We start from the raw sequence: 27,575 nt of genomic DNA on the forward strand, positions 1-27,575 counted from the left end.
CGGTGGACACGACGAAGACGGCAACGCTGCACTACTCGCAGATGAATATGGGCTTATAGGTGTCCGAGAACACGGTCATTATTCCGTTTGGTGGAAACAGGTGGGCAGCATTGTTGTCGAGGTGCGTGTCAATCGCCTGCCAGTCAGAGGAGGTTGCTTTATAAACGAGGCAGAGTGCGCCTACATTGCTTTTAACTACTGTCGGTCTCTTGTTCACCGGAGAGCTCTTGGACCACGTGTCGGTGAGTATTCAATTGCATCATGGCCGCGGACGACGTTCACTCCCGGAGTAGCGGTGGAGAGCTATGAGGGCAATTAACGAGTTGATCATGATCGTACCCGTCATCCTCAATCTGAAAGGCAATCTGGAGATGAATCTTTCCGCAAGACTTGGGACTGCTGCCAATATGGGCAGTTTGGACGATCCCCGCACCAGACGCAACACCATCTACGGCAACTTGGCACTTCTCCAAGTCCAGGTGACAGTCGTAGCGAGTGTGGCTGCTTGCGTAGCTATGGCTCTAGGATCGATCATTCCAGATCCCCCATCCACTGCTCCCATATCAGTTGGTGGCGGGGTCCCTGATAGTATGAGGCTGATCAGCCGAGCGCCGCGACCTCTACCCATGAAACCCGGGCAACCAAAATCCGGACTCGCTGAGTGTGCATCTTGTACAGGCCAACCCAATCGTGAAGCTCATCGTTTCCTAGATTCATCATGGTGGCATCATCTGCTATGATGTCCGCCTGCTTATCCAGTGTACTCCTCGGATCCTTCATGTGCGCCCTCATTGTAGCATGTAGACGCTTTGGACTCGATCCAGGTTTAAGGGACCCACTCGTTTCACAGGTTTCTCAGCTGACCACTTTGTCACAGACAATATTGCACCTCCAGTGGCCTCCTGCCTTGGCGACTTGGTCACACTGTGTCTACTCGCAGTTGTTTCCTCGTTCTTGATCAACTTTGTTAACACGCCATTCCCGTTTATCCTTATCTTGTGTCTTGTTCTGTCAGCAACTTCCTGTTTCTTTGTAGTGCGGCGCAATAGCTGCGTAAAAGACCTCGTATGGCATGGCTGGCTCCCATTATTCGGTGCCATGGTTATCAGCAGTGCAACGGGAATAGTATTGGACACCTTTGCATCCCGGTACCAGGGATTCCCCCTCCTTGCGATCGTGATTAGCGGTGCGCGGTAATACCACTGCGTCAGCTCATTTATCTGAGTGTACAACAGGTTTACCAGGGAGCGTAGGGTCTATCTCCATCTCCCGACTGTCGACTTCGCTTCATGCAGTAAGGCATCATCCACATTCCCGCCGAAAAGAGCCATCCAAAAAGCTCGTCACGACCACTCTTCTCCTTATCACCATACCTGTAGAAATCATTTTCCTTGCCACCTTACACGCCTTCGGATGGCTTAGACTCCCTATACTATTCGCTATTCTGACCGTGCTTTTGTTCTGTTGCGCGGTACGTCGACTGCTGGACTCAAATCCTGATACGATGCTATCCTCTGTTTGTTTGTTTGTTTTTGTCCGCAGGTGACAATATCACTCTTTATTGCAAACGCGCTTACGGATTTCCTGTGGTCGAAGGATCTAGACCCTGACATGTATGCGCTACCGATCCACTCCGCAACGATGGACTTGATCGGGCAGTTACTTCTTGTCCTGTGTTTCCAGCTAGTGTCTCTCACGGGCGTTAACTTATAGACGTAATCAATGCACTTGTACAACCGCCCCATCCGTACGACTCAAATTTTCGCCGTAGAAGGATTTGCAGAAATGGTGTTAACGTGGATGCCTTTCTTCCTAGCATCCTGGCTCCGGCAGATCGTAGTATCCTCGGCTCAACGTCAATACAAGAGCGGAGCAACAAGTTTGTTGAGGCATAGAAGATCAAATTCGCCTTGCCACAGAGTGCAGTACTGGGTGGTATGTCTGCAGAGTGGCACAAGGGATTGGCTCAAGTTGATGGAGTGCAGGAGACTCAGAGGAGGAAGGGGAGCAGCAGGGACAAACGTTCACGTATAAACCCTACAAGTCAGTCTTCGTGCCCAACTGGGGAATCGACCTACGAGGCAAGCCAGAACTATGTACACCGCACTCTTAGCACTTAACGGTAAGAATACGACTGCAGTGGCGCAACGGAGAAGTAGGAAGAGGCCACTCGAGAAATTGCCTTGTACATGTCCCAGGTAAAAAGTACAAGAATAACAGTTGTGAAGGGGAAGAATCTCTCAATTAATCGAAGACTTGCCGTCATCACTGTTGCCTGCATCGCGCCGACTAGTGGGTGGGGTCGAGGCGGTTCGGCCAGAGCTGCGCGTCCAATGTACAAATCTGGATTGTTCCAGGACGGCGTGATACACCTCATGATTGAATCCGATGCATTGCAGTCCAACGCAAGAAACCTTCAGGGCTCCAGCCGCATACAGTTGACTTGCTTCGTACGTGTTTTGAGGCGATACGTTCTTCCGGCCCGCGAGCGTCTCCTTGATTATAGCTTGCGTTGTCTAAGAAATATCCACGTAAAGAGAGAAAAGTTACGAATCGTATCCTGTACCTCGGTCGAGAGCAATTCCCATTCTTGCGTCGTCAGATCGTCCATGCGAAACGCCTTATACGTGCCAGCATAATACCACTTCCCGTCCTTGTGATAAAAGCATTCTGTAATGAACGTAATCGCAGTGAGAGACATTCGTCCGCCGGCCTCTCAGCAAGCCAGCATACCGGTCGGTTCTCGCATGTGACCAAGTACGTCAACGGGCGACCACCGATGAGCAGTGACGACACGCGGATTGGTGGTACACTTGAAAACCGGAGTGAGAAAGTACCCGTGTTCCTCTCGATCCGGACACCAGTACGTCGTGACTTGTGTCAAAATGCGATAATTCCCTAGTCTGAAGGTTCTGCCTAAACTAGAGAACGGATTAGAAAGAAAGATCAGGTATCCGCACAAGTTCTTTAAAGTCTTGACAGGAGGGTCAGTAAGACGAGTGCGTCAAAAATAACACGCACGCCCGTGGTATTGCGGAGGAAGTCGCCTAATGAATATGAGTGTGGCAGCACGATGGGCTGCAGTTCATCTACTGGGATGTCGGACGGAAGAGGTAACGCAGCAAGTATCGAATGCCGCGCAGCGATGGTCTTCTCGGCGCTACCATCCAACGAAAGTGATGACAACGTGATCTGGGCGAGTGTGCAGAAGGGCCCTGTGGATTAGCCGCATATATGCGCTCACCTGTTCGTTAGAATCGTCATTTACAGTCGGAAAAAACATGTCCGATGATCGCGAGGTACACGCGACGCGACGCTCCAGAAAGCAAGTAGTTTTGGGTGGTGTTGCGATTCGTACCCAGGAGGACGGCGAATCCGAACGTACCTAACAGGTGAACATAGTCAATCATTGAGAGCAATGCACCACCAACATGCAGATACGAAGAAGTTGTTGGGTGCATCTCTCTCACATGTCTTTCAAGATTGATGCTCTTGTTGACGTCGGTCGCACCTTCGACAGCGGTGGAAGAATCGCAACATTGACTCTCTTGTAGTGCGCTCGTATTCGAAAACGATGGGGTCGACGAACGCCTGAGAACGTCGAGTTCTCGTTCCAGGCGAGATATGGTAGCTGATTTCTGTCTGACTGAGGTATATGCGTCCTCGAGACGTACCACCACATTGTCGCGGGCTGCCAACGCTTCCGTGACTCGTAGTCGTTCCAGTTGAACTGCGAGCGCGATCTCCGCAACTGCTGCAGGGTCCTGAGTGTGATAAGTAGTCTGAATGTCGCCGTGGGGTGTGTGTGTGTAGTGCAATCGAGCCTGCCAGTGTCAACGTGCATAGTACTCACGGCTGGTGTTTCTGACAACAGAGGCGACGAGGATGTGCTGCGATCTCCAGCACTAGGTGGTACTGTCAGACGTTCCGGTGACATTGTGGTTGACAAGGTGGCGGCTGAAAGGCAAGGTGTGCTGCGGCCTTGGCCTGAACTTGGGGCTTCCGTTCCATGGCATGTTTTCCGGTGCACTGACGCCCGTTCCTTTACAGACTAACCACCCAGAGAATTCTGAAACGACTGAGGAGCTAGTGTCACCAGCGTCAAATAATGGTTAGCAAGTAACGACCGTGTCGTCCATCCCAACGATGCTCGCGCACGGCTCAGCTGCGTTTCTCTAGACTTTTCTCCTCATATATCTGTCGGCACCCATTGCAGCCAACGTCGGTGATCTGCAATGGAATCGAGCGTTATAGCCAGTCCCCGTCTCCACGTCTCGGTCCTCTTCTTGCCCACTTCTCGCCAAGTGTAACCAAGCGAGCGACGACCTCACCCTTGCTAGAGTTGTCCCGAGACCTGACTTCCTTCCGATCACCCGTCTACCACAGAACCAGATATGACACCCTCCCACCAAGTATTCACGCTTACACAAATGTTGTTTCCTGGTTTGCCAACTGACATCATCCCAGCAGATACATTCGCTAGTCGCTACTCTGTCTTCCTTCAATGTCTCTTCAGATGCGTCTGTTTAGTCACTTTGGAGTCGCCAGTGGCACGTTCAGCGAGGTCTGTGAGTTGTAAACTTCTTTTCTTCTCCTTCTTTTCTTTTTCCATCGTAAACGCGGAGATGGCACGGCCTCCGTCGCATGCCCATCAAGTACTTCCTTGGCATTTACAGTGCCCACGCAGTCGTCCACCGGAAGCTGTGCAGCTCACATTGATCCTCCCTTGTTTACACCAACATGTTTCTAACAGCTTCGCAATGCCCTGAGTGATACTGAATAGGGTAGGAGTGAAACCAATTGACCGCTTCAGTGTCGTTGATGTGGTTCGATCGATCACGTTTGCATGATCTGTGCTCAGTTCCTACTACTACCGTGCATTGCGCTGGCGTTTCACGCATGGGCGCACGACAATACACATCTTCCGGTCACGTGTGGAACACATTCAGAATGGCGTAGTTGATTTGGGACCCTTCATGGCTATTGACAGCGCCCCACTGTCAGAGACAACAACAATGGCCACCAACAATGAGCCATCTAGACATTCGGATTTTTACATGTCGACAGTCACCTTCTTGGTGAGCGTTGCGAAATTTTGAAGCCAACCTTTTTCCGTGGACCCATTGCATCCCGTGGATAGGTGGAAGACTCCTTGTTCAGGGTTCCTAGGGAACCGTTTCAACAAGAGTCAGAAGTATTTTGCGACACATTTTCCCTGCCGCAGGGTGACGGAGTTGGCGTAGAGGGATGGAGCGACGAAATTCCCATCCAACTCCACGCAATCAGCAAGGACGATTTCGAGCAATTGTTGAAGGCTCTTTTCCACAGGTTTGTTTTCATCAGAGCATAGAGGCAGTGGATCATATCTTCTTTCCAGAAAGCATGGTTCACGGCCTAATCTGCCTCAAAGTGTCGAACAGTGGACATCTGTCTTGAAGCTGTCTACGGCGTGGAATTTCGAGAAGTTGCGCCAAGCGTCCATCCACGCACTGATGAAAAGCAATATTGGCGCTGTTGATAGAGTTGTTCTTTCCCAACAGTACGACATCAACGGCTGGCTATTGCCTGCTTTAAATGAGTTGGCCAAGCGGCCGGAACCAATAACTTTGGAGGAAGCAAATCGGATGGGAATTGATATTGCGCTCAGGCTGGCTTCGGTTCGCGAGAGAGTTACTGTGCAAAACGCCTGCAACTATTCCCGCCGGGATGTGTACGGGTACTCTGGCCGAGGGGCCGACGACAATTTGAATGTCACTGTTGGCAGCTGCAGAGACTCCAGAATGCAACACTGCGACTTCTCTGATCAGATTCGTTCCACGTTCTCCGCGTTCAATTTGTAGGCCAAACTTACAATGTTGCAGGGCATGTGCATAGACGCTTGTAATACCAGCTCGGATGAGCCGCTCGCGTCCCCTAAGTAGGTTGTAGCAACCCTGAAAGAAAGCTTCGAACATGTCCGAATAAGCTTTTCGACGGTGGCCGGTGGCCGAATCCGAAGGTTCGTCGGAAATTCCACACTCTTCGTCATGGCGCAGAATCCCCCAGGATCTCCGGAACCTTGGTCGATTCTACTCGGATCCTTACTCAGGACCTCGTTGGGCTTCGCTGCCCGGTTAACCTTAGACGCAATAATTAATATATATAATATTAATTTTTATATCTCTCATTCAAGTCGCCGGCGCGTCTAAGTCCTGTACGTGCAACTGATCGACATGCATATCAACATCGTGCATAATTGCCAGTGATTCGAAATCAATGGTGAGTATACATTGCGCTATTGTATTCCCCACGTTGATCAAGAGATAGAGAAGAAAAAGACTAGTAGCCTGTTTCTTTGTGCTCGCTCGAAGTGCGCACGCACGATTGATGGGTAAACTCTTGTCACGACACGCACGCGACGAAGACATCGCAAGAACGATCCTGATCGAGAGCTAGCTGCCGAAAGCGCACCAACGAATCACGCAGATGTTGCCAAACTGACTGACGGATTACTACCACCAGAAACTGCCGTAGTTATAAATAGTAAGTAAACAAAATCGGCGGACACCTGTGATGAACAAGTAATGGTAGTGACTAGGAGTAATAAATTATTATGCCACGAAGGCTACCCAGACCAGTGCCTTTGGATGTATGGCAGTCATCCTTCCGAACCGTCCGTAGCGATTGAATAAATCATCCTCCAAAGCGTACGACAGGTTGGTTTGCATGACCAGACGTCCGATCGTGTCGAAGGTGATGCTCACGTATGTGACGGATGAAGTTATGCCTAATAACTCGGCATAGGCAATTCTGCCACATACAGGTTAACTCGACTTCGCGGCCCATGTTTGTGATACCATGGCTATCTCTGAAGTGGTCCGGGACGGTACTGCAGTCAATAGGCTCGAAGCATTCCCGGCCCTCGGAATCCGTGTAAAGGCACAAAGTAGTCCACAGACGGCAAGCATTGTAACTCTGTATGATTCAAGAAGTTAATTTTGCCTCTACAAATGCACCTCAGAGAATACACACCGCTTGCTGGTCAGCCATGGGGGCCTCTTGGACGACGTTGCTCAAGGTGTGTGGTGTGCTGCATTGATAAGGGTTGGGAAAGCTTCGGAGGCAGGAACATGGCAGAACACACCTGTTGGCGACTGAACTCGCGTAGTGCTCTAGCACCCGGTTGCTGCTCAATGGCACCAAGTCTTAGCGAACAAAGACATACGGAGCTGCCTTTATACGCAAAAATGTACTGGATATTAAGTGGACCGGGAGGGCTCTGACAAATGGGCATTGGCAACCGAACTCCCCAACTGCGATGGCAGCACAACCTTCCCAAGGTTGATTGATTCGAGGGATTTTGGCTGTGGAGATGTGGATATCGGCGACTCAGATCGCTGAGGAGCGAGATGATGCATCTGTGTGGTCCCAATCTCTGTCCAGCCGTTACTCGGCTCGTCTCCTTTCTTTTCACCCGGGCGCCCTCAAGTTCGGAGCGGCGGCCAGGGCCACCACATTGTACTTCACCTGAAACGGTTTACCCGGCGCACGGATATTAATGTTGATCATGATGGCACGAATTCGAAACGGCCAGTTCAGTTAATTAAGTTGATCGCGCGAGCGCCCGCCCACAACGGGCAAGCCGGCTTCACCGCCACTGCCGATTTCTGGAGCTAAGTCAGTATATACCAGATGTTCATTGAAATTCATATAAATTACCATGTGACACCCTTGCCAGTAGTACTCTGCAAGTACTGTCATGAGTTTGTGATAAGGGCTTAGTAACGAACGACAGGGAAGCAAGTGGCAGGACCTACGCAGCACATTGTACTAAAATCCATGAGGCAGATCTGGGGTGAGGGTGGCTGACCTTCTCGAAGTCACATGCTTCCGTCGGCCTTGACGTTCCTGGGCGCAGCCTAATCCAAGTCTGGATCAACCTTTTGTCTGATACATACGAGGTTCCTTTTCGAACTTGAGCTGTGTCGCAGCATATTAGTCGGCCAGTACGTGTTAGTAGTTCATCTTATTTCATTTGACATCAGGCCGCCAAACCCCAATTAAGATTCAGCATTCCCCACCGAACGACATCCGAGTCCCAAGTTGTCGGACATGGACCCACAATTTGACCACAATGAACAACGGCAGATTACTGGCCGTACTTGGCATTTTATCTACTATAGTATAAGCGCGAAACTTTCCACCCCATCATGATGTGTTATGCTTACGTCACTGCTCTCGGTATCACTGGGTCGGATCTCCGACCTGCAAGTATCTCAGCGACAGGCCGGAAATTTCTGAACGCCCTTCGAATGATGGCGTTTCGGAAGTCTCTCAAGAATACAACGAACTGCACAATAGGCCAGATCCGAGCAAAATAAGGCTATACATTTCAAGTTGGAGCAGGCAGTGCACTCTTTGTATATCAGTGGCCGTACGTCCCACCTAGACCGGTCATTGAGATCAATTGACGAGGTGAGAGGTCATTCGAAGCGCGAACTACTGAACATATTTCCAGGCTCTATAGTTCTGTTAAGTGGACTCGCGTAGATTGCATCGCTGGCCCAAATCTAGACTCAAACTCACGTCTTCCCAGGCTTCGCCCACGAGGGACTACCAGATCCATCTACTTCTTTACCGTCCTCCCACCCATTACGAGCATCCCACTTTCCCCCACCCCTGGCTCGACAACCACTACGTTTGGCTCAGGGTTTGCGAACGCTGAAGGAAATTGAATGTGGCTTCCGAGCGCCTGACAGCGACGGATAGTCGTCTTGGTCCACGTCGTTACTACCTTCGAAACACTGATGCCTGGAGATGCGCCCATCGATCCTGCTTTCCCCAGGGAACGCAGCACCCCTTTCTTCGTCCTTCCTCCTTCTCCTTAACTTCTGCGGCAAGTGGGTCTTCCAGATCTGGTGGTATCTCTTGTGTGGCGATGCTTTTTTTGTAACGACACAGGTATTCTGGTCTTTCTACTCTAACTGTCAGCGGAGAATGCGGTGTCCATTGTGAGTCGTGGAAGAAAGGTTCATAGCCGGTGGCAGGCACTTGGTCTGGTATTTTTTGCGCCAACCAGGACAGCAGTCTTGTGCGTCCGGTATTGACGACACTTTCAATGTGTCACTGCGGATGCTGTCGAGCGCCAGAAGGGAAACGTTCGACTTGCGGACAAAGTTCCTTTTCAAGTCCCTTGGTGGAGGGACTGAAAGCGCCTAATCATTATCGATCGCATCCTAGCGAGTCGGCACCACACTCCAACGTAGCTGGGCGAAACTCCATCACCGTGTTGTTGACGTATCAGAACCTACCCGCTTTATCCCTGTTCACATGATGCCAACCCAGGCATGCTCCCTGACCAATCTGTCGCAATGCCACAAGCTCCGGAACATGGTTTTCGGGCGCTGGCTATGGAATCGCCTCCATACATTGGACAAAAAGGCGAACACCGGTCATTCCTCTGCACAGCTGGAGATGTCTATAAGGTGTGGCATCTCGTTTTGATTGTTGAGAGTCATTCCTCATCTACGGCAACTTGGCACTTCCCCAAATCCTGGCAACAATCGTAGTAATCGTGATTGCTTGTGTACCTTCAGCCATCGGATCAATTGTGCCAGACCCCCCCCTCCCATCCACTCCTTCAAATCGTTTGGTGGTGAGGTCAGTGGAATCAGCCGAGCGCTGTAGGCTTTACCCATGAAACATGGGAAATCAAAGTTCAGACCAGCCGCGTGTATATATTGTACAGGTAAATCAAACCAAAAAGCTCCTCGTTTCTTAGATTTATCATCATGGCACCCTCTGTAATGATGTCTCCTTGTTTATGCAGCATGCTCTCATTGTAGTACGCCGATGCTTTGGACTCGACCCAAGTCTAAGGAACGCACTCGTTTCACAGGTTCCTCTGCTGATCACTTTGCCGCAGACAATATTTCACTTCCAGTAGCCTCCCTCCTCAGTGACTGTTGATCAACTTCATTAACACGCCATTGCCGTTCATCCTTATCCTGTATCTCGTTCTGGCGGTGGCTTCCTGTTTCTACTCGGTGTGGCACAATTGCTGTGTAAATGATCTCGTATGGCGTGGTTGGCTCGCTTTGTTTGGAGTTATGGTCATTAGCCGGTCACCGTGAATAGTACTGGTCACTTTTGTGTCCATTCCCCTTGTGACCGGGCATGTTCGGATTTCGGTGCTTACTCGGCACAAAACCTGTCGAGCTGGGCCCAGTAGACTTTGTAGCATAATTCTTGGGAGACAGGCAGTGAAATATGTACAAGTAAGACCTGGAAGGTCAGCGCACAATTGCACTGGGGATCGTAGTACAACCTTATCGCCTGTGTCCTTAAAACATCAAATTGTGGATATGTACACTAACACCGGCCGATTGATGGACCACTATTTGATGGATCAAACTACTCACCGCGTGGAACCCTTGTCCGCTTGCCATCAATCTGGAGCAATCTTGAACAACGGGGGCGCTGGCAGCTCGCGACAATTTGGCGATACGTCTCGGGGACGCATATACCTTAGTTGGACAGAAATCAGCTATCATATCCTCGTTTGAAGACTATCAATTTGATTGCAAGTAGCCGTACCGGTCTGATACGCAAAGAGCGCTCTGTCAGCTCCAACTCGAGATGGATAACCCCGGAGTTTACATAATCCAGCCACGCGCGGACTTGAAAGTTCGAATCGTTATTCCTGCGACCTCCCGAGCCAGTCACGAGGTACCAGTTCTACTCTGCGGCCTTTGCATTGGATTTTGGAGATTTGGTCCGCCACCGCCACCTGGTGAGATACGAACAAGGAAAATGAGCTTGATACCTCGAGGCCGCTTCTGCCGTAAGCACTGCCACCGCTCCACCACTCAATTTTCGGGATAGACACTAGGCTTATTGATTTACCAGAAGGACCAGCCTCGATATCATGTAAATTTACGTAATCATGGCCAACTCCCACCGAAGAACACGACTGAATTTGGCTTTACTTGCTTTAGTTAGCTTGTCCAATCTCAATCTCAATCTTATCGCACTGAATACAGTTTGTACCTGAGCTAGTTGGGTAACGTATTAGGTTCCGTTCGCTTAAACACCGAGTTGTAACCCTAACCCTAGCAAGGGGCAGCAAGGAGCGCGAATTTACTTATTTAGTCTTGACTATTAGAGAGTTTGACCCGTCGGACAAGATGTTCATAGTTTCGGTGGATCTACTTGAATTCTCAATTCCAGTAATCGGACACGCCGCCCTGACCCTGCCGCACAAGACCCTCATACTAATCCGACCATGTCAACGCCAGTCTCAGTCAACGTCGGCGGATCTAGTCTAGCGTCTAGCGTTTTTGGTCAATCCCAATTCCCATGTGTTGGATGAGTCGGGTGGTTCGGTTTGCACTGTGGATATGCAGGGAGGGCCGAATACTGTGGAACCACGTTCTGGGAACGAAGCAGGTACCACCTCTTTTCTTTCGCTATTCACGTTACGCCGAATGCAGCTAAGCGCATAGTCCTCCCTTTCGCCTTGGACTCATCTTCACCTTCTCCAAGACGTTTGTGTGTGTCAGACGTGGATTCTACCGCCGTTCAGTCTGAAAAAAATTATTCACACTCAAAACCGCGCCTTCGCATCCGCAATTGGCATCTCGGCATACACCACAGGCTTCCCCCTCGTTCCTATTCCGTCGTCGTTACACACAGAATCCTACCTGCCGAAGCGGGCACTCTTGCATAGTCTCCGAGCGACGTCGGCCGGTTCTTCGGAACTCGACTTTGAGTTCGTCAAGACGACTATGGAGACCTGGCCGTGGTAAAGTTGGATACTATACACGGGGTTCATAAGGCTGCGGAAGGCCTATTGGTTGTTCACCCCCGGTACATCAGGCGACGAGTGGGTTTATCAAACCGGCTGTCCCTGCATCGTAGCGGTGGAAGTGCACTAGAAGCGACAGAAGGACTGCAGTGCCAGCTGAGGTGGCTGCGTTACCGGTATTGGCAGGCCTCCAGACTCTTTCAAGAGAACCAGCGTTCGTATTTTCGTCAGTCGTACGGCGGTACCGGATGGGGAATATGTACATATGTCCTCAGTGGCACCTAGCCGTGTGCAAGGGATGTACATACTTACGTGTTGATAGCTGTGAATGGTACGCTAACTTACACAGCCATTTCATCTCAAAATTTGCGAGCGCATCTAGTTATGGCAGTTTGCCCGTGGTATGAGGATCAAATTATGTTACAAAGGCTGCCGAATTCAGCTCCACGGCGGTCATGCCTCCGAACTTCCATGGCGCTCGAACAACTTGTACCCCAGACGTACGATAGCTTGGTTTGCGTGAGCAACTCTTCTGATGCTTACGTACCTGACGGATGTAGTTATGCATTATGACTCGGTACTCATAACCCTGCCACACAGACCAAGTCGACTTCACGCACCAAATTTGAGATACCATGCGTTTACTTGAAGTGGTCTGGGGGTAGTACCACAGTTGACAAGTTCCAAGTACCCCCAGCCTTCGGGGCCCTTATAAAGGTATAAAGGCCACGGACAGCAGGGATACTGATTCTGTGTAATACAAAAAATTAAAATCGTGTCTCCACAGATGCAGCTTAAAAAATACATACCGTGTGTTAGTACGCTGCGGGGACATCCTGGGAGCTTTGCTTGAGGTGTATCGCAATGCGCATTCCTAGAAATTGTGAAAACTCTGCAACCACGAACACGCCTGCTTGCGGCTGAACCAGCGTAACGCTCTGACATTGGGAGCTAAACTGGCCTGGAGGGTTCGTGCGAACGTACGTTGGCAATTGAACCAATGTAGTGTTCTGGAAATCCGTCTGTTGTCCGATGCATATCAATCGGCCTGGTGGGCTGTAAACCGGAAATGAGTGAATAGTGGGCAACCTATGAATTTCCGCGGCAGCAACCACATTGCGGTACGCACGCAGCTCCGGGCATGGCTCTATATGTAAGTGATTAGGGCTTCGTGAAAAGCACCCTTTGGACTTTTCGACATGTTTTAGACCCAGTTGTCTTCGAGAAGCACCATCACTTCAAGAAGTTGCGCCGCTGTTTCAAAGACTGAATGTTGTTAGCGATCCTCGATCGCGTTCAATTTCATGAGTGATTTGGACGCTAGAGTTCGCTGAGTGATATAAGCTTGGTCCGCATGCGTAGCCGCACACCTGGCATATGATGACAGAGAGAAACGATATGTGACAGAGCAAAACTTGTGCTTGCAGATCGCATGCATGGACGGCGTCAAGTAGATAGGGGGAGAGAGCAAAGTTTCGACCAGTTCAGATGTGAACTTCGAACTTCTGATGTGCAAGTGGTGCCCCACGGAGAAGTCCCGAAAAGTGAAACTTGGATATGTAGTTAGAAAATGAGATCAAAGCAAACCCAGGAAAAAGAAATAATAAATATTGAGACCCGTAGGTCTACCACTCCGGAACAGCGTGTCATCCTTGTGCAGGGGCCATGCTAATCTTCTCTGTATCGTTCCAATTTTTACGTATGTCACCCCGAAGGGGACATTTGAAGTTGCTGAGATTTGTTGCAGTGCATCAAAGTTTTGTCTTTTGTTTATTCCACGGTCTGTCCTTGTTGCTATGTATGGATGCGTGTGCCATGTACAAAAATGGGAATCCTGACGTCAGCATACATTCACGTGACCCGTAACTTATGTTCCAGCCACTCCTCTTCGAGAACTACTCACTTCGTTCCACCCCCGTCGCCGTGCGGCATCTAGCGAAATCCTAGCCCGATCCCTCTTCACCCTCCTTCCGTCTTCTTCGCGACGTATGACCACATCTACTCGCTTAGCTCCGATTCCTCAAAAAAACCTGCTTGTCTACTGGAGTAACGAGTACCTCACAAGTTGACGGTTATCGATTTCAAGTTAGCGCAAGCACCCCTTGCGTATCGACGACCAGGTGAGTAGTCATTCGAAGGGTGAACCACTAAACTACAGGGTTTCGAGGAGCGGAGTTCGGTCATTCTTGCGCCTTGGGTCAACTGATGTGCGCAGTCATTCACGCCCGGATAGCCTCTTCTTCGTCTCTCCACATGTACGCTGGGAACAATGGAATGGTAACTAGCACCGAGCTCTGAAACTTATCCAAGACTTTCATATTACCCCATCATGGGCTGAGGCAATGTGTCCGATTACTGGAGTCGAGAATTCTAGTGCCGTACGGCAAGTAGAATTTTCTCGCAGAAGGAATGAATGGATGAATAGAGACCTAATATCAATTTCTCGTTCACTATATGCAACATGCAAGATATACTACACGCCAACATCGACATCCATCGGTGCAGCTGGCTCAAGTCCAAACTTGGGCTCACCAACAACTCTCGCATCCATATTCTTCGCATCTTTGTCCAGCTCCGCGACCCTACCACGAGCTCTCGCACGGGACCTTATTCTACTCGTCTTCCCAGTGATGATTCATCTATTTCGCTATCTTCCCTCTCATCGGCCCCACTTGCCTCACCCCTGGCTTGACCACGAGTGCGTTTTACTCGAGGCTTGCGAACGCTAGATGAAATTGAGTTTCGCTTCGTGCCTGACGGTGTCGCACAGTCGTCTTCGTCTACGTCGTTGTCGGAACATTCGTGCCCGGAGATGCACCTATCGCTGCCGCTCCCTACAAACCCAGTCTCCCGTTCCTCGTCTTTCTCTTGATTCTTATGTTTGCCAGCAAGCAAGCCTTCCAGATCTGATGGTATCTCTTGCATGGCGACGCTGGGAACGCCCTGCAGATACCTCAGCTTGTTCCAGTAATTTTTATGTAGTGACGCTGGAGTGTTCGGGTTTTCCACTCTACCTTTCAATGGGGATGGAGCTTCCATTACGGTCGCGGAATAAAGGATCATAGATGATAGCAGGCAGTTTGTCCGGCATTTCTGTGCCAACGAGAATAGCAGTCTCGTACCTCCAGTATTGACTGATGTTTTTAATGGTGTAGCCGCCACCGCCCAGCACCATAAAAGGAATATTGGATGAAGTTGATGCATTCTCCGTGGGCAGCAATAGAGAGATTGAAGGCGCCTAACTGATTGTATCTTAGTGACTCCGTACCACACTACAACACAATAGCAGTTGAGCAAAACGCCGTTACCGTATCCTCGACGACGGCTTTACATACTGTCGGGTATACATTGTTAGTCCCTCTTGTCACAGGAGGTTCAGGCAAAAGTGTTGCCCCGCGTTGGCCGCATTATCATCAAGCTTTCATGTTCCTTAAAGAAAAAAAAAAAAAACAAGTGTACTTGTGGAAAGGGTTTCCAGCTGGTGTCTCTCATGGACATTGTAAGGTTGATGGCTTTCTTACGCCGACATCCTGCTTCCAGGAGAATATCTATGGAGGCCACCCTTGGCTCAACGTCAATACAAGAGTGGAGAGGCAAGTTTGTTCAGGCATCGCATCGGCGAATGAAAGCGTGATGCCGAATGCCTCGCAATGATGGGATGTGACCCAATTACCGCCGACAAGTACCAATCATCAGCTTGCGATAAGCGCTTGAATGGCAGGGGGTGACCTCGTGCACACTTCTTTAAGTTGATGGAGTGCGGGAGGGCAGAGGGGGGAGAGCAGCCCAACCCTTGCAAATCAGTACTTCAGTCGTCGTGCCTAGGTGTAGAATGGTTTTCCGCGGTACACCAGAACTATGTACACCACACTCTTACCACTCTGCGGTAAGAATACGACTGCAGTGGCGCAACGAAGAAACAGAATGAGGCCACCCGAAAAAACCGTTACGCTCACGACCAGATGGGAGTCCAGGCCAAGTAGTTGCGAAGGGGAAGATTCCGTCAGTTAACTGAAGACTTGTTGTTGTCATTGTCTGGGCCGTGTCGACCGGCGGTGCGGTCGGGGCGGTCCGTCCAGAGCTGCGCGTCTAATGCACGGATCATGACTCTTCCAAAATGGCGTGATACACCTCATTAATGAATCCGACGCATTAAGTCCCACACAGGACACCCTCAGGGCTCGATTACTGTTTGCGTCGTCTGCAGACCATCCGCGTAAAAGAGTGAAAATTTACGAATCATATCCTGTACCTCGGCTGAGAGCAGTTCCCGCTCCTAAATCGTCAGGTCATCCATGCGAAACGCCCCGTACGTGCCCGCACAATGCAACTTCCCGTCCTTGTGATAAAAGCGGTCTGCGAAGAACGTTATTGAGATGGGACGCATTCGCCTGCTGGTCTCTCAACTAACCAGCATACTGGTCGGTTCTTGCATGTGAACAAGCACGTTCACTGCTACCCAGCGATGCTTAGTGACGACGCGCCGATTTGTGGTACACTTAACGAACTGGAGTGAAAGTACCTGTGTTCCTCTCGATCTGGACACCAGTGCGTCGTGAATTATGTCAAGATGCGGTAATGCTTTAGTCCGAGGATTCTGACTGGAGAACGGATTAAAAAGTCAGGTGTCCATACAAGCTTTTTGAAGTCTTGACGAGGGGGCCAGTAAAACGAGTACATTGAACGTAACACGCACGCTTGTGGTACTCTGGAGTGAATCACCTAGGGAATATGAATGGGGCATAAACGTAGGCGGCAGTTCATCTTCTGGGATGGCAGACGGAAGGGAAGCACAGTAAGCATCGAGTGTCTTGCAGCGATGGTCTTCTCAGCACCAACTTCTAACGAAAGCGGTGATAACGCGATCGGGACGTGTTTACAGAGGCATCCTGTCTGTTAGCCGCAAATATGCGCCCACCTGTTCGCAGAGACCATCATTTACGATAGGAACAAACTTGTCCGACGACCGTACACACGGTGCGAACGTTCTAGGAAGTCGTATCCAGGAAGATGGCAAATCCGAACGTACCTGATAGAGAATATAGTAAATCACTGATAGCATCACCAAATGCTGGATGCCGAGAGCCATCGACACGCAGATACGAAGAAACTACTGAGTGCATTTCTCTCATATATCTTTCGAGATTGACGTTCCTCTCGACGTCTGTGTGATCCTCGTAGCAGTGAAAGAATCGCAACATTGACTCTTGTAGAGCTCTCGCATTCAAAGACGACGGAGTTGACGACCGCTCGAGAATCTCGAGTTCTTGTTCCAAGCGAGGTACGGTAACAGATTTCTGTCTAACTGGTGCATATGCGCCCTCCAGAGGTGCCACCACATTGTCGCGGGCCGCCAACACCTCCGTGCGACTCGTAGTCGTTCCAGCTGAACTGCAAGCGCAATCGCAACCTCTGCAATCGATGCGGGGTCCTGTGTGTGATAAGTTTCGTTGTCCTGGGAAAGAGAGGGGTGATGAGGATGCGCTGCGATCTCCAACACCAGGTGGTGGTGTTGTACTATTGTGGTTACCGTAATAAGGTCGCGGTTGAAAGCGAGGTGCGCTGCAGCCTCAGTCTGAATTTGGGCTGCCACGCTCTACGTAAGTCTCGTACACTGACGCCCACTTCTTTTCAGGATATGGATCCAAAGAATTCTGGAACCACAGAGGAGCTCTTGCCGCCAACGTCAAATAATGGCAAGCCGGTAGCGACTGCATCGTCCATTCTGACGATGCTCGCGCACGGCTCAGCCCCGTTTCTGTCGACTTTCCTCCTCGTACATCTATCGGCGCCTATTTCAGCTAACATCGGTGGATCTGGACTAGCATCTAGCGTCATGGTCAGTTCCGATTCCCCTGTGTTGGTTGGGGGTGTTGATTTGGTTTTGCTCTGGATATGCAGCTTCTAGGCAGGGAGTACTACCAAACCATGTTCGGAGAACGATACTTGCTCTTCTTGCCCTTCGCTGTCCACGTTACGTCGAGTGTAGCCAAGCGAGTCATCCTCACTTTCGCCTCGGACTCGTCTTCGACCTCTCCTTCAAGCCGTCAGTCTATATCAGACTTAGACTCCCCCGCTCAGTCTGAAAGGCCATTTGCTCCCAAACCACGTCCTCGCATCCGCAAACTGACGAGCTTACTCAGTATCTCAGCATATACGGCTCTTTTCCTCTTCGTTCCTATCCACGTTGCTACACATAGGCTCTTACCTGCCGAAGCAGACACTCTTGCGTGGCCCTCGACTGACGTCGATTTGGACCCACTAGGTTCTTCCGAACTTGATTATGAGTTCGTCAAGACAGCTATAAAGACGTGGCCGTGGCGGAGTTGGATACTCTACACCGGGATCATGGGCTGTGTGCTCGTGCACGCCGCGCAAGGCGCCTCCGTTATTTACGCACGTTACATCAGGGGCCGCGTGGGTTTGCGAAGCCGGCCGTCTCCTCGTAGGAGTAGTGGAAATGCCCTTGGATTTGCCAGAAGCAACAAGAAGGCTGCAGCGCTGGCTGGGGTGGCTGCGTTGCCGGTATTAACAGGTCTCTGGGTGCTTTCAAGAGAACCAACGCTCGCATTATCGTCAGTCATCCAGCGGTACCAGATCACCTTGATGGGCTCTTGGGTGTATCGGTTGTGAAGTACAAATGGCCTTGGTGGCATTTAGCCTTGTGCGAGGGATGTGCGTGTTTGCAGTTATGAAGTGTATTTCGTCTAAACACATGGGATCGTACATCGAATGAAGATGAGACTGACCATGATTTGAGGACCTCTGCACACAATTTCAAAGCTGAGAAGCGTCCAAGGCCGACTGCGACAATACCAGCCATTTTTTACAGAGAGACGAATACATAGCAGCACCAAATTTATGTTACAAGGTCCCCCGAATCCAGTCTATTGGGATCCCATGGCAGTAATGCCTCACGACGCTTGAACAACTCATCCCCAACGTACGACAGGTTGGTTCGCATGAGCATCCACTCGATCATGATTGAGGTGATGTTCACGGATATGACGAATGTAGTTGTGCCTTATAACTCGGACCCCGCACCCCTGCCACACGCAGACCAACTCGACTTCGCGGGCTATATTTGAGATACCATGCGTATCTTTGAAGTGGTCGGGGGCGGTACCACAATTGATAAATTCCAGGCATTCCCTGCCCTCTGGATCCGTGTAGAGGCAGAAAGTCCACGGGCAACTGGTATACTGGTTCTTGATTCAAGAAGTTAGTTGTCTTCAAAAATGCAGCTCAGAAACCATATACCACTTGTTTTTCTGCCGTGGGGGTCTCTTGGGGGGGCTTGCTTAAGGTGTGAGATGTGCTGCATTGCTAAAAGTTGGAAAAAATTTGTAGGCACGGACAAAAACGTGCACACCTGTTGGCGATTGAACCATTGTAGTGCTCTGGCATCCGCCTGTTGTCCATTGACATCTAGTCATAGCAAAAAGACACCCCATCGTATCTTTATAGGGAAAAGGGCAGGTGGTTCGGCACAAAACGTGGACAACTTCCCAGCGCGAAACGAACTTAGCCAGGAGGGCTCGCGTAACTCTACAGCAAAATCGCAGGAGATAGGAGTATAACAACTTACGCGATGGCACTTAGATAGTCACCAACGTTAAAGTTACTCGATTTTAAATTCGGCTCGGGCTGTGAATGCCGCGAGTTGGCCGCGAGAAGCCGAGTATGTAAAGCAATTGAAGGAAGGAGAGGAGGGGAATAGGTAGATGTTGAGACCCGAAGATCCGAGCATAGTAATTTGAATGACTTCCTCCAATCTTCTGATATAAAATAAGTGTACTGCCGTAGTAGGTGCTAGGAGACCCTTCCCAACGAGAGAACACAGTACGCGCACCGTAGGGAGGGCCCAGCAACGTGACCAGTGTCCGCCAATCTCATGGTCTGGCGCCAATCTATATTGACACCAATGAACGGAGTCCGTGGACTATCGTATTGCCGAAGGGAGCTTTTCAAAATACTCCGCCATTACCGCTCGCACCGCAAGCAGCAGGGGACTGTCGCCTAACCAGCCAATGTACAGGGTTTGTCAACGTTGCTTAACACACAGTTTCATGAAGAGGATGGAGAGGACGCAAGGAAAGATCATGCGGTGTTTTAACGGGGGCAGTCGAAGAGAGATGATAACGGGCATCGGAACGCATCTGAGAGATACTCTCCACCGGAAGCTGGCTAAAAGATATACCATGATGGAACGCCGCTTCATCATGATCAGGCTCTGCGGTATGTCTCAGCAAGGTTCCGCGGCCTCAACTTTGCTGCCAGTAGACACATTGGAGATGTGGTAGCGCTCGGTGGCAATTGTTACACTAAACAAAGAGCAGCCCCCTTGTCCACATGGTACTAGACTTCTCGTCAAGAACTCTGCGGCCCGGGAAGCATAAGTCAAAGCCGTCCACCGTCATTCCCTGCCGAAGGACACTTACGGACAGCGAAGCAATTGTGCTTCCGAACAAACAAGTACTGTAAGTCGGAAGGAAGACACCAGACGCTGCGTTCGTACGGAGGTATGTCATGGAGCAAGTCTATAGCACGAAAGTTTATCACGCAGAACCAAAGCGTGGGAGTGCAGAAGTGCAGAAGTGCATCATGCAATAGAACCGATATAAAGTTCACCACATTATCTTATCTTACCATAGCTGATCCAAAAATTTTACGACCGAGAACTAGCTGCTCATCAGTAAGCGAGTATATGGTTTAAACCAGTTACTGACTGGTCGGGACCATGATTGCACTATTCCCTGTCCCCCAGATGCTATGTGACAACCTTGAACTGATTTGCAACACAAACAAATTACCTTGAAAATTTAGTGCACCGTCTTCCCGAGAGTCAAAAATCAATTGAAATGTCATGCGGCAGCACCCGCAAATATTAGCGCGAATACCACGGCGTTCCACTTGGTGAAAGGTGAGTATTTGCCGTGGTTGTCTCTCGATCGATCTGGCATATCCTTTTCACTTTAAATCTCTTGTGTTTGCCGTCATCATCGTCCTTCCTCCCCTCTGTTATGAACTGGTCAGCGCCCATATCTGTCATGGGCGGGTCGGCGCTTGAGACTGAGAGATGGTTAGTTTTATAATCAGAATGACTGCGATGCATGGGACCAGACGCGGGCAACGCGTTTCGGGTCTACCCTGAAGCTAGATTTGGTTGAGTTGCTTTGTGAGCCCCGCAGCCTGTCTGGCTCTTTAAGATGCACACAATTTCATACGTCTACAGTTCCACCAGCTGCATACTGCTGACCTGTCTCGTACGTGTTTTTGGGCGACACGTTTTTTCACCCCCGAACGTTTACTTGATCAGCGCTCGCATCGTCTGCGAATATCCACGGAAAGGATGAAAAGTAACAAATCATTTCCCGTACCTCGGTCGAGAGCAATTCTCACTCTTTAGTCGTTAAATCGTCCGCGAAAAATGCAGTGTACGTCCCAGATAACACTACCTCCCATCATACCGGCTCATTCTCGCATGTGACCAAGCGCGTCCGCCGATGCGCAGTGACAACACGCAGATTTGTGGTGCACTTGAAAACTGCAGTACGAAAGTACCCATGTTCCTCCCGATGCGGTACGTCTTTAGTCTGCTGCGCTCTTGCCAGACAAACCGATTAAGAAGGAAAATCAGAGTATCCTTACAAATTCTTTAAATTTTTGACGGGACGAGTACGATGAACATAGCACGCACACCGGTGGTATTGCGGACGAAGTCGCCTAATGAACGTGAATGGGGTAGCAGGGTAAGCTGCAGTTCATCTTCTGGGATGTTGCGATGGTCATCTCGGCTCCACCTTCCAACGAAAGCGATGGTAATGCAACCTGGACGTGTATGCGGAAGCAGCGTGTTGGTTAGCCGCAGCTATACGCTCGCCTGTTTGTCGGAACCGTCATTTACAATAGGGATAAACTTGTCGGACGACCCTGAAGTACACACACAGCACAAACAAGTAGGTGTTGTGATTAGTACCCAGGAAGACGGCGAATCCAAAGGTGCTTGACAAAAAACATGGTCAATCATTGAGAGCAACACCAAATACTGAATGCCGGAACCATTGGCACATAGATATGAAGATATTGCTAGGTGCACTTCTCTCATATGTCTTCTCAAAATTTATGCTCTTTTCGACGTCTGTTTGATCTTCGGCAGCGGTGAAAGGATCGCAACATTGACTCACCTGTGGTGCACTCGGGTTCGAAGACAATGTCGTCCATGATCGCCTGAGGATCTTGAGTTCTCGTTCCAAGCGAGATACAATGGCTGATTTCTGTCTAACTGAGGTGTGTGCGTCTTCGAGACGTACCACCGCAAGCGTCGCGGGCTCCAAAGCCACTGTGATTTGTAGCCGTTCCGGTTGAACTGAAAGCGTCATTCCTGCAACTACTAGGTCCTGTGTGTGGTCAGTAATCTGAATATTGCCGGGTGGTGTGCCTAGTGTAATTGAGGCTGGTGTCAGCGTAGTTGGTGATTCTAAAGAGACGACGAGGATATGCTGCGATCTCCAATACTAGGTGGTACTGTGAGATGGTGCAGCACCATTGTCGCCAACGACATAGTGGTTAAAAGGCAGGGCGTGTTTCTGAGCTCAGTTTGAATTTGCGCTTCCACGCTCGCAACCGTTGGTCTCTCGCTGTGGGCTGACACCCACTTCTTTTCAGGTTTGTTTGTATGGCCCTGCAGCACCTACAACCACAGAGAAACTCGTATCACAAGCATCAAGCAATGGGAAGCCGGTAGCAACTGCGTCGTTCACAAATCTTGACAATGCTCGCGCACTGCTCAGTCCCATTTCTGTCGACTTTCCTCCTCATAGATCTATCTCCGCCTATTGCAGCTGACCTCGGTGAATCTGGACTAGTATCTGATGTCATGGACAGCGCTCACTCCTATTTTTCGGTTCAGCGGGGCTGATTCAGATTTGCATCGTGGCTCTTCATGTGAGCTTAAATTTCTAGGCAGGGAATATTATTACCAAACCGTATTCAGAGGGACGATACCTGTTCATCCTGCCCTTCGCAATCTGCATTACGTCGAGTGTAGCCGAGCGAGTTGTCCTCGCTCTCTTCATAAACTCATCTTCGACTCATCCTCTCCAAGTCGTCTATATAAGTGAGCCTTAAGTATCTTTGAAAAGCCATTCACACCCAAACTACGCCCTCGCATCTGTAAGTTGACGACCCTATTCATCATCCTACCATACACTGCACTCTTCCTTTTCGTTCCTCTCCATATGGACTCTTACCTGCCGAGGCGGACTCCCTTGCGTGGTTTTCGAGCGAAGTCGACCTGGACACGCTCAATTCTTCCAGGCTCGACTGAGTCCGTCAAGACATCTATAACAACGTGGCCGTGGCGGAGTTGGATGCTCTAAAGGGGGCTCACGGACTGTGTACTCGTGCACGTGGCAGAAGGCACATCGGTCATCTACACCCGGTATGTTAGAGGTCGCATGGATTTCCCAAACTGGCTGTCCCCGCGTGGCAGTAGTGCATCTACCAGTAGACTCACCAAAGGCAACAGCAGGACTGCAGCGCTGGCCGGGGTTGTTGCACTGCCGGTATTGACAGGTCTCTGACTGCTTTCAGGGGAACCTACAGTTGTCAATCGTACAGCGATACCAGATCAACTTGATGGGCTCTGGGTGTATCTGTTCTGAAGTGCATGTGTCCTTGGTAGAACCCAGCCATGTGCGAGGGATGTACGTGGTTACAGTTATAAATTGTTTGATAGTTGAACTATTTCATCTGAAAATGTGTGAATGTATATCATTACTTACCCATGACATGAAGGCCTCTGGTCATGGTATCAGATGGGCAGCGTCTACGCCAGCTCGCGGAGGTTGTGAAGCCTAAAGCATGACTTTCTCGTGGAAAGTAATACGCCAAATATGTTAACGAGGTTGAACGCAGAACATTCCGTCCCCCAAGTCCATTCCCGCTTAAACCAGTGGTTATGTCAAAAAGTCCACTGAGTCCAGCTCCTTGGGGTTTATGGTAGTCATGATTCCAAGTCAATCATTCTTCCAGGTGTACGACAGCTTGGTTTGCATGAGCACACACCGGTCGTGCTTGGGGTGATGTTCACGTATGTGACGGATTTGGCACCTACAACCCTGCTACATGCAGACCAAGTCCGCTTTGTGGCCCATGTTTGTGATGATATGCTTATTCCTGAAGTGACCGGGGGTGGCATCGCAGTCGATAGGCTCCCAGCATTCACAGTCCCGAGGATCGGGATAGAGGCAGAGTGATTTAGGACAGCAGGTATACTGTCTCTTGATTCAAGAATTTATTTAATTTTGTCTCCACAAACGCATCCGAGAAAATACGTACGGCTTGTGTGTCTGCTGTGAAGGCTTCTGGGTGGCGCAGCTCAAAGTGTCAGATGAGCTGCAATGCTAAAAGTTGGGAATGATATGGAGGTATGAACAAGACAGAACAGACCTGTTGGCAATTGAACCACTGTAGTGTTCTGGCACCCGTTTATTGTCCATTGATATCCAGGTGCCAGCTATGGTGGACAGTCCCATTATCATCGCCGAGAAGTGTACTTAAACGCAGAAGTGCACTGGATATTAAGTTGCCCTGGAGGGCTCGTGCAGACGTACATTGACAATGTTCGAACTCCCGCACGTTGCGTCAGTTCAGGGGTGTACCTGATCTGAGAGTGCGCTCTGATCAAGAGTGCCAGGACACGTGCGGGGCTTCCATTCCAGGCACCGGCCGAGTCATGATTTATGCGCGGAGGCGATGGTGCCGTTGGGGTTCCGTACGCCGTTTAAGCGGTGGAATATTGCTAACGATCCACGATCGGGTTTTCACGAATGAATTGGATATCGACTCAGTTCACCGAGGATTCGTATAAATACAAGGCCCTATACAAGGATGTATATGAACAAGCCTGGTGGGCGCCTTCTGTCTGGCCTACAAAGAAGTTCTGCCAGGACATCGGGCCCGACGGATGGGTTTTGCGGAAGTTGGGTTGGGATGCTGGAAGCGGATCCGATAAACCGACTACAGCACCACAGTAGCCGAAGTATAGTAAAGACCCTGTCAGCCCATGAAGATAAGATTAGAAAGACAAAGGTAGATTAGATGTGACCCGCGGGCAAAGTCCACAGTTTCGGCCTGAAGTACCCACGTGAATGTAATTGTCCCAAACCATCACAGATTTTCCCCACCAAAGGTAATATAGACTTGCCATACATAGCTGAATACCAAACATAATAACCTGACTGATGGGACAAGGGGTGCAGTGATTACTAATCAGCACTCCAAGTTTCAATATTAGGGTCACTCAAAGTTGAAACACATGAGCAAACTCAAGTGAGGTTGAGTTGCGAGTTCGGCGAGTTTGTGGGTTAAGTATTTAAGCTCCGACCATATATTAAACCTCCGCAGACAAGAGTGCGTGGTGCGGAAATGGTAGAAAGGTAGACAATGCTATTAAAGCTCCGATTAGAAATTAAAACTCCGCTGAAAACGCTTGTCGATAGAGATATCTAGCATATCTTGATTTCTCAAACTCAATGGAGTGGGAATGACAACATGTTATATGCCTAGCTACTACATGACCATGTAGTGTGCATATATAGGGGGAGGGGGGGAGATATGTTGTACAGTGTATATGGGGGGGGGGGGGGATATGTTGCACAGCATGTATATAAGCAGGGGGGAAGAGGGATACATACTAGATGATGATAAGAATGTGGTCATAAACTGTTGATGAGTTCATGAACATCTTCATTAGTTGATGAAGGGCCTTGGTCCTCACCACCAGCTACACCCCTCTGCAGGGCTAGGTTCTGCCCCTGAAGCTCTTCCAACTTCACTGTGAGTTTCATCTTCTCTAGCTCCTGAGCCACCATAGCTTCCTCATGGGCATACTGCTCATGCTGCATTACAAGCTGGTGCTGACATTCAGCCAGGTGGCTGTTGGCCTTCTCATTCTCCTTCCAGTAGCTGTACTGGAGATGGTGACATTTCACCTCTGACCTTTCTTGTTGTGCCTGTTGGAACTGCTGTATAAAACTCATTGAGGCAGATGCAAGATTTGAGGAGAGTCAGTTGGCAGGCATTTCATGAGCACACTTACCAGATGACTTTGATGACAGCTTTGAATCACTGTCATCTGAGAGCAGAGTGGTAGTGGGAGGGAAAGAAGATGAGAAATGGGGCATAGAAAACATGTTGGAGGATGTGATGTTGGAATCAGAAGAGTCATCTGTATTTGAGGTGGATGCCAACCTGGGTCTAAGAAGGGCTTGGTCCTGTTCAAGGGATGGACATGTGGGCTGGAGTTTTGGATGGGGGGATACAAATGGGAAGGGGGGATCATCATTCAAGCTGATAGGATTGGCCTTGTTAAAAACAGGGGGGTGGGGAGATGGGATGGAAGGTGACCCAGGCATGGGGGACAGCGATGGGGTGAGTGACAAGCACTCAGATGCAACAGGAGGAAGGGGCAATGGTGCAGGCTTTTGAGAAAAAAATGGGAGGGGGGATGGGGAGGCTAATGTTGACTCAGAGAAAAATAGCACAGGTGAGGGGGCAGCAGATAGTGATGATGATCTGAAGGGGGGGAGTGGTGGGGCTGCAGACAATGATGACCCCCACTCAGAACAGAATGGGGGGGGCAGTTGGATTGTAAGTGATGGCATCTTGACATCCACACTCATCAAATCTTCTTCAAAAAAAATGTCAGTAGTACCACTACCCTCTCCTATTTCACCTTCTTCAAGCTCAGGTGACTTTGGCACACCTGCCAAGGAAAAACCAGGATCCCCACCTAATGGGTCTGGCCACAGCTTGAACAGCTTGACCACACACCTCATGAATTCCTGCCCACTATCAGCTGCACTCCAGGTGCTATTGTAGGCAGGGTTTGTGTGCCACCATCCATGCAATTCCCCCCACCATGGAAATTCCTTCTCAATCATTGCTGATAATGATTAGTAAGGCAACAGATGTGAAAAAAAAAGTCTACATACCAATGATATTTTTCATGCTGCTGTTGTCCACCAGATCCTCATAGGTATGTCCAGCACCTGTCTGCCCAAGTAGTGCATTCTGTTTTTGATACTTGGTTTTTAAACTGTAAAATTTTTAAGTGGTAGTTTTTTTATTTCAAAAAAAAAGCACTTACACTTTGAGTTGACTGCAGATAGGAGCAGCAAAGACAGATGGGTTGTCTTGAGCAAGGGCCTGAAATTTGGGTGTCTCATCACTGACCAAGAAGATCACCTTTGCAATCTCAACATATATGGCACCCTTCCCATGTCACAGTTGGTGCTTGCTCCTGCCTTCCTCCTGACCATCTTGTATAGAGTCTGAGAAGAGCTTCTTTCATTCTGATTCATGGGTCCTGCACCACTCTATAAGATGATTGGTCTGCACAGTGTAGGATTTCTCCCAGAGAACTTGAGGGACTGCTACTTTTGTTGCTGATTTGAAGGGTTGCACTGCTGGAGGGGGACCAGAGGAATTGAACTCCATGGATGACAGGCTGTTGACAATGATCAAGGAGAGTGAAGCAGAGAGTGGTCAGAGTTTGAATTCTGCTATCCTTGGCCAAAAACTCACATCAAACACCTGACAAACACCTGACTCCACAGCCAAACCTCTGGCAACTTTGAGTTGTGCTAATACAAACAACAGCATGATGCCCCAAGGCTGCTGCCATATTGACAGCAAGGTACATAGGTATGCCTAAAGCTTGACTATCATGCTCTATTCTATAAGGGCATTGCAAGGTTTTCCCACACTAGTGGTCTTGTTACTG

At 49.7% G+C, this 27,575-nt stretch overlaps 7 protein-coding genes across 7 annotated transcripts; 3 read left to right on the forward strand and 4 right to left on the reverse strand.

Moving 5' to 3' along the window:
- Window positions 1-188: 188 nt before the first annotated feature.
- F5J12DRAFT_719217 (uncharacterized protein) lies at window positions 189-1,713 on the forward strand (the record flags this gene model as incomplete). Its single annotated transcript, XM_051741157.1, has 6 exons — window positions 189-242; window positions 294-661; window positions 712-824; window positions 878-1,186; window positions 1,236-1,471; window positions 1,543-1,713. Coding segments are annotated over 6 exons (1,251 nt in total), but the record flags the coding sequence as incomplete, so codon positions are not given.
- Window positions 1,714-2,240: 527 nt separating this feature from the next.
- On the reverse strand, window positions 2,241-3,937 carry F5J12DRAFT_912461 (uncharacterized protein; the record flags this gene model as incomplete). The annotated part of the gene is made up of 7 exons (XM_051749067.1): window positions 2,241-2,516; window positions 2,567-2,670; window positions 2,734-2,974; window positions 3,022-3,192; window positions 3,245-3,385; window positions 3,432-3,824; window positions 3,854-3,937. The coding sequence occupies 7 exons, from the start codon at window positions 3,935-3,937 to the stop codon at window positions 2,241-2,243; spliced, it is 1,410 nt and encodes a 469-aa protein (XP_051601173.1).
- A 1,078-nt stretch (window positions 3,938-5,015) lies between these two features.
- On the forward strand, window positions 5,016-5,840 carry F5J12DRAFT_891689 (uncharacterized protein; the record flags this gene model as incomplete). Its single annotated transcript, XM_051747513.1, has 3 exons — window positions 5,016-5,078; window positions 5,141-5,328; window positions 5,378-5,840. The coding sequence occupies 3 exons, from the start codon at window positions 5,016-5,018 to the stop codon at window positions 5,838-5,840; spliced, it is 714 nt and encodes a 237-aa protein (XP_051601174.1).
- A 671-nt stretch (window positions 5,841-6,511) lies between these two features.
- F5J12DRAFT_824302 (uncharacterized protein) lies at window positions 6,512-7,175 on the reverse strand. Its single transcript, XM_051745438.1, has 4 exons — window positions 7,124-7,175; window positions 7,012-7,069; window positions 6,814-6,954; window positions 6,512-6,789 (listed from the first exon to the last, which is right to left on the reverse strand). The coding sequence occupies exons 3-4, from the start codon at window positions 6,945-6,947 to the stop codon at window positions 6,591-6,593; spliced, it is 333 nt and encodes a 110-aa protein (XP_051601175.1). The 5' UTR covers window positions 6,948-6,954; window positions 7,012-7,069; window positions 7,124-7,175; the 3' UTR covers window positions 6,512-6,590.
- Window positions 7,176-14,392: 7,217 nt separating this feature from the next.
- F5J12DRAFT_782086 (uncharacterized protein) lies at window positions 14,393-14,960 on the reverse strand (the record flags this gene model as incomplete). The annotated part of the gene is made up of 2 exons (XM_051742671.1): window positions 14,393-14,799; window positions 14,828-14,960. 2 exons carry the CDS (start codon window positions 14,958-14,960, stop codon window positions 14,393-14,395), a joined length of 540 nt encoding a protein of 179 aa, XP_051601176.1.
- Window positions 14,961-17,516: 2,556 nt separating this feature from the next.
- F5J12DRAFT_905091 (uncharacterized protein) lies at window positions 17,517-18,418 on the forward strand (the record flags this gene model as incomplete). Its single annotated transcript, XM_051748617.1, has 2 exons — window positions 17,517-17,624; window positions 17,687-18,418. The coding sequence occupies 2 exons, from the start codon at window positions 17,517-17,519 to the stop codon at window positions 18,416-18,418; spliced, it is 840 nt and encodes a 279-aa protein (XP_051601177.1).
- Window positions 18,419-26,631: 8,213 nt separating this feature from the next.
- F5J12DRAFT_698897 (uncharacterized protein) lies at window positions 26,632-26,890 on the reverse strand (the record flags this gene model as incomplete). The annotated part of the gene is made up of 2 exons (XM_051740474.1): window positions 26,632-26,735; window positions 26,785-26,890. Coding segments are annotated over 2 exons (210 nt in total), but the record flags the coding sequence as incomplete, so codon positions are not given.
- Between the last annotated feature and the right edge of the window lie 685 nt (window positions 26,891-27,575).

This window comes from Pisolithus orientalis, assembly GCF_024613125.1.
Source record: "Pisolithus orientalis strain OTSU chromosome Unknown F5J12scaffold_10, whole genome shotgun sequence".
Classification (NCBI taxonomy): domain Eukaryota; kingdom Fungi; phylum Basidiomycota; class Agaricomycetes; order Boletales; family Pisolithaceae; genus Pisolithus; species Pisolithus orientalis.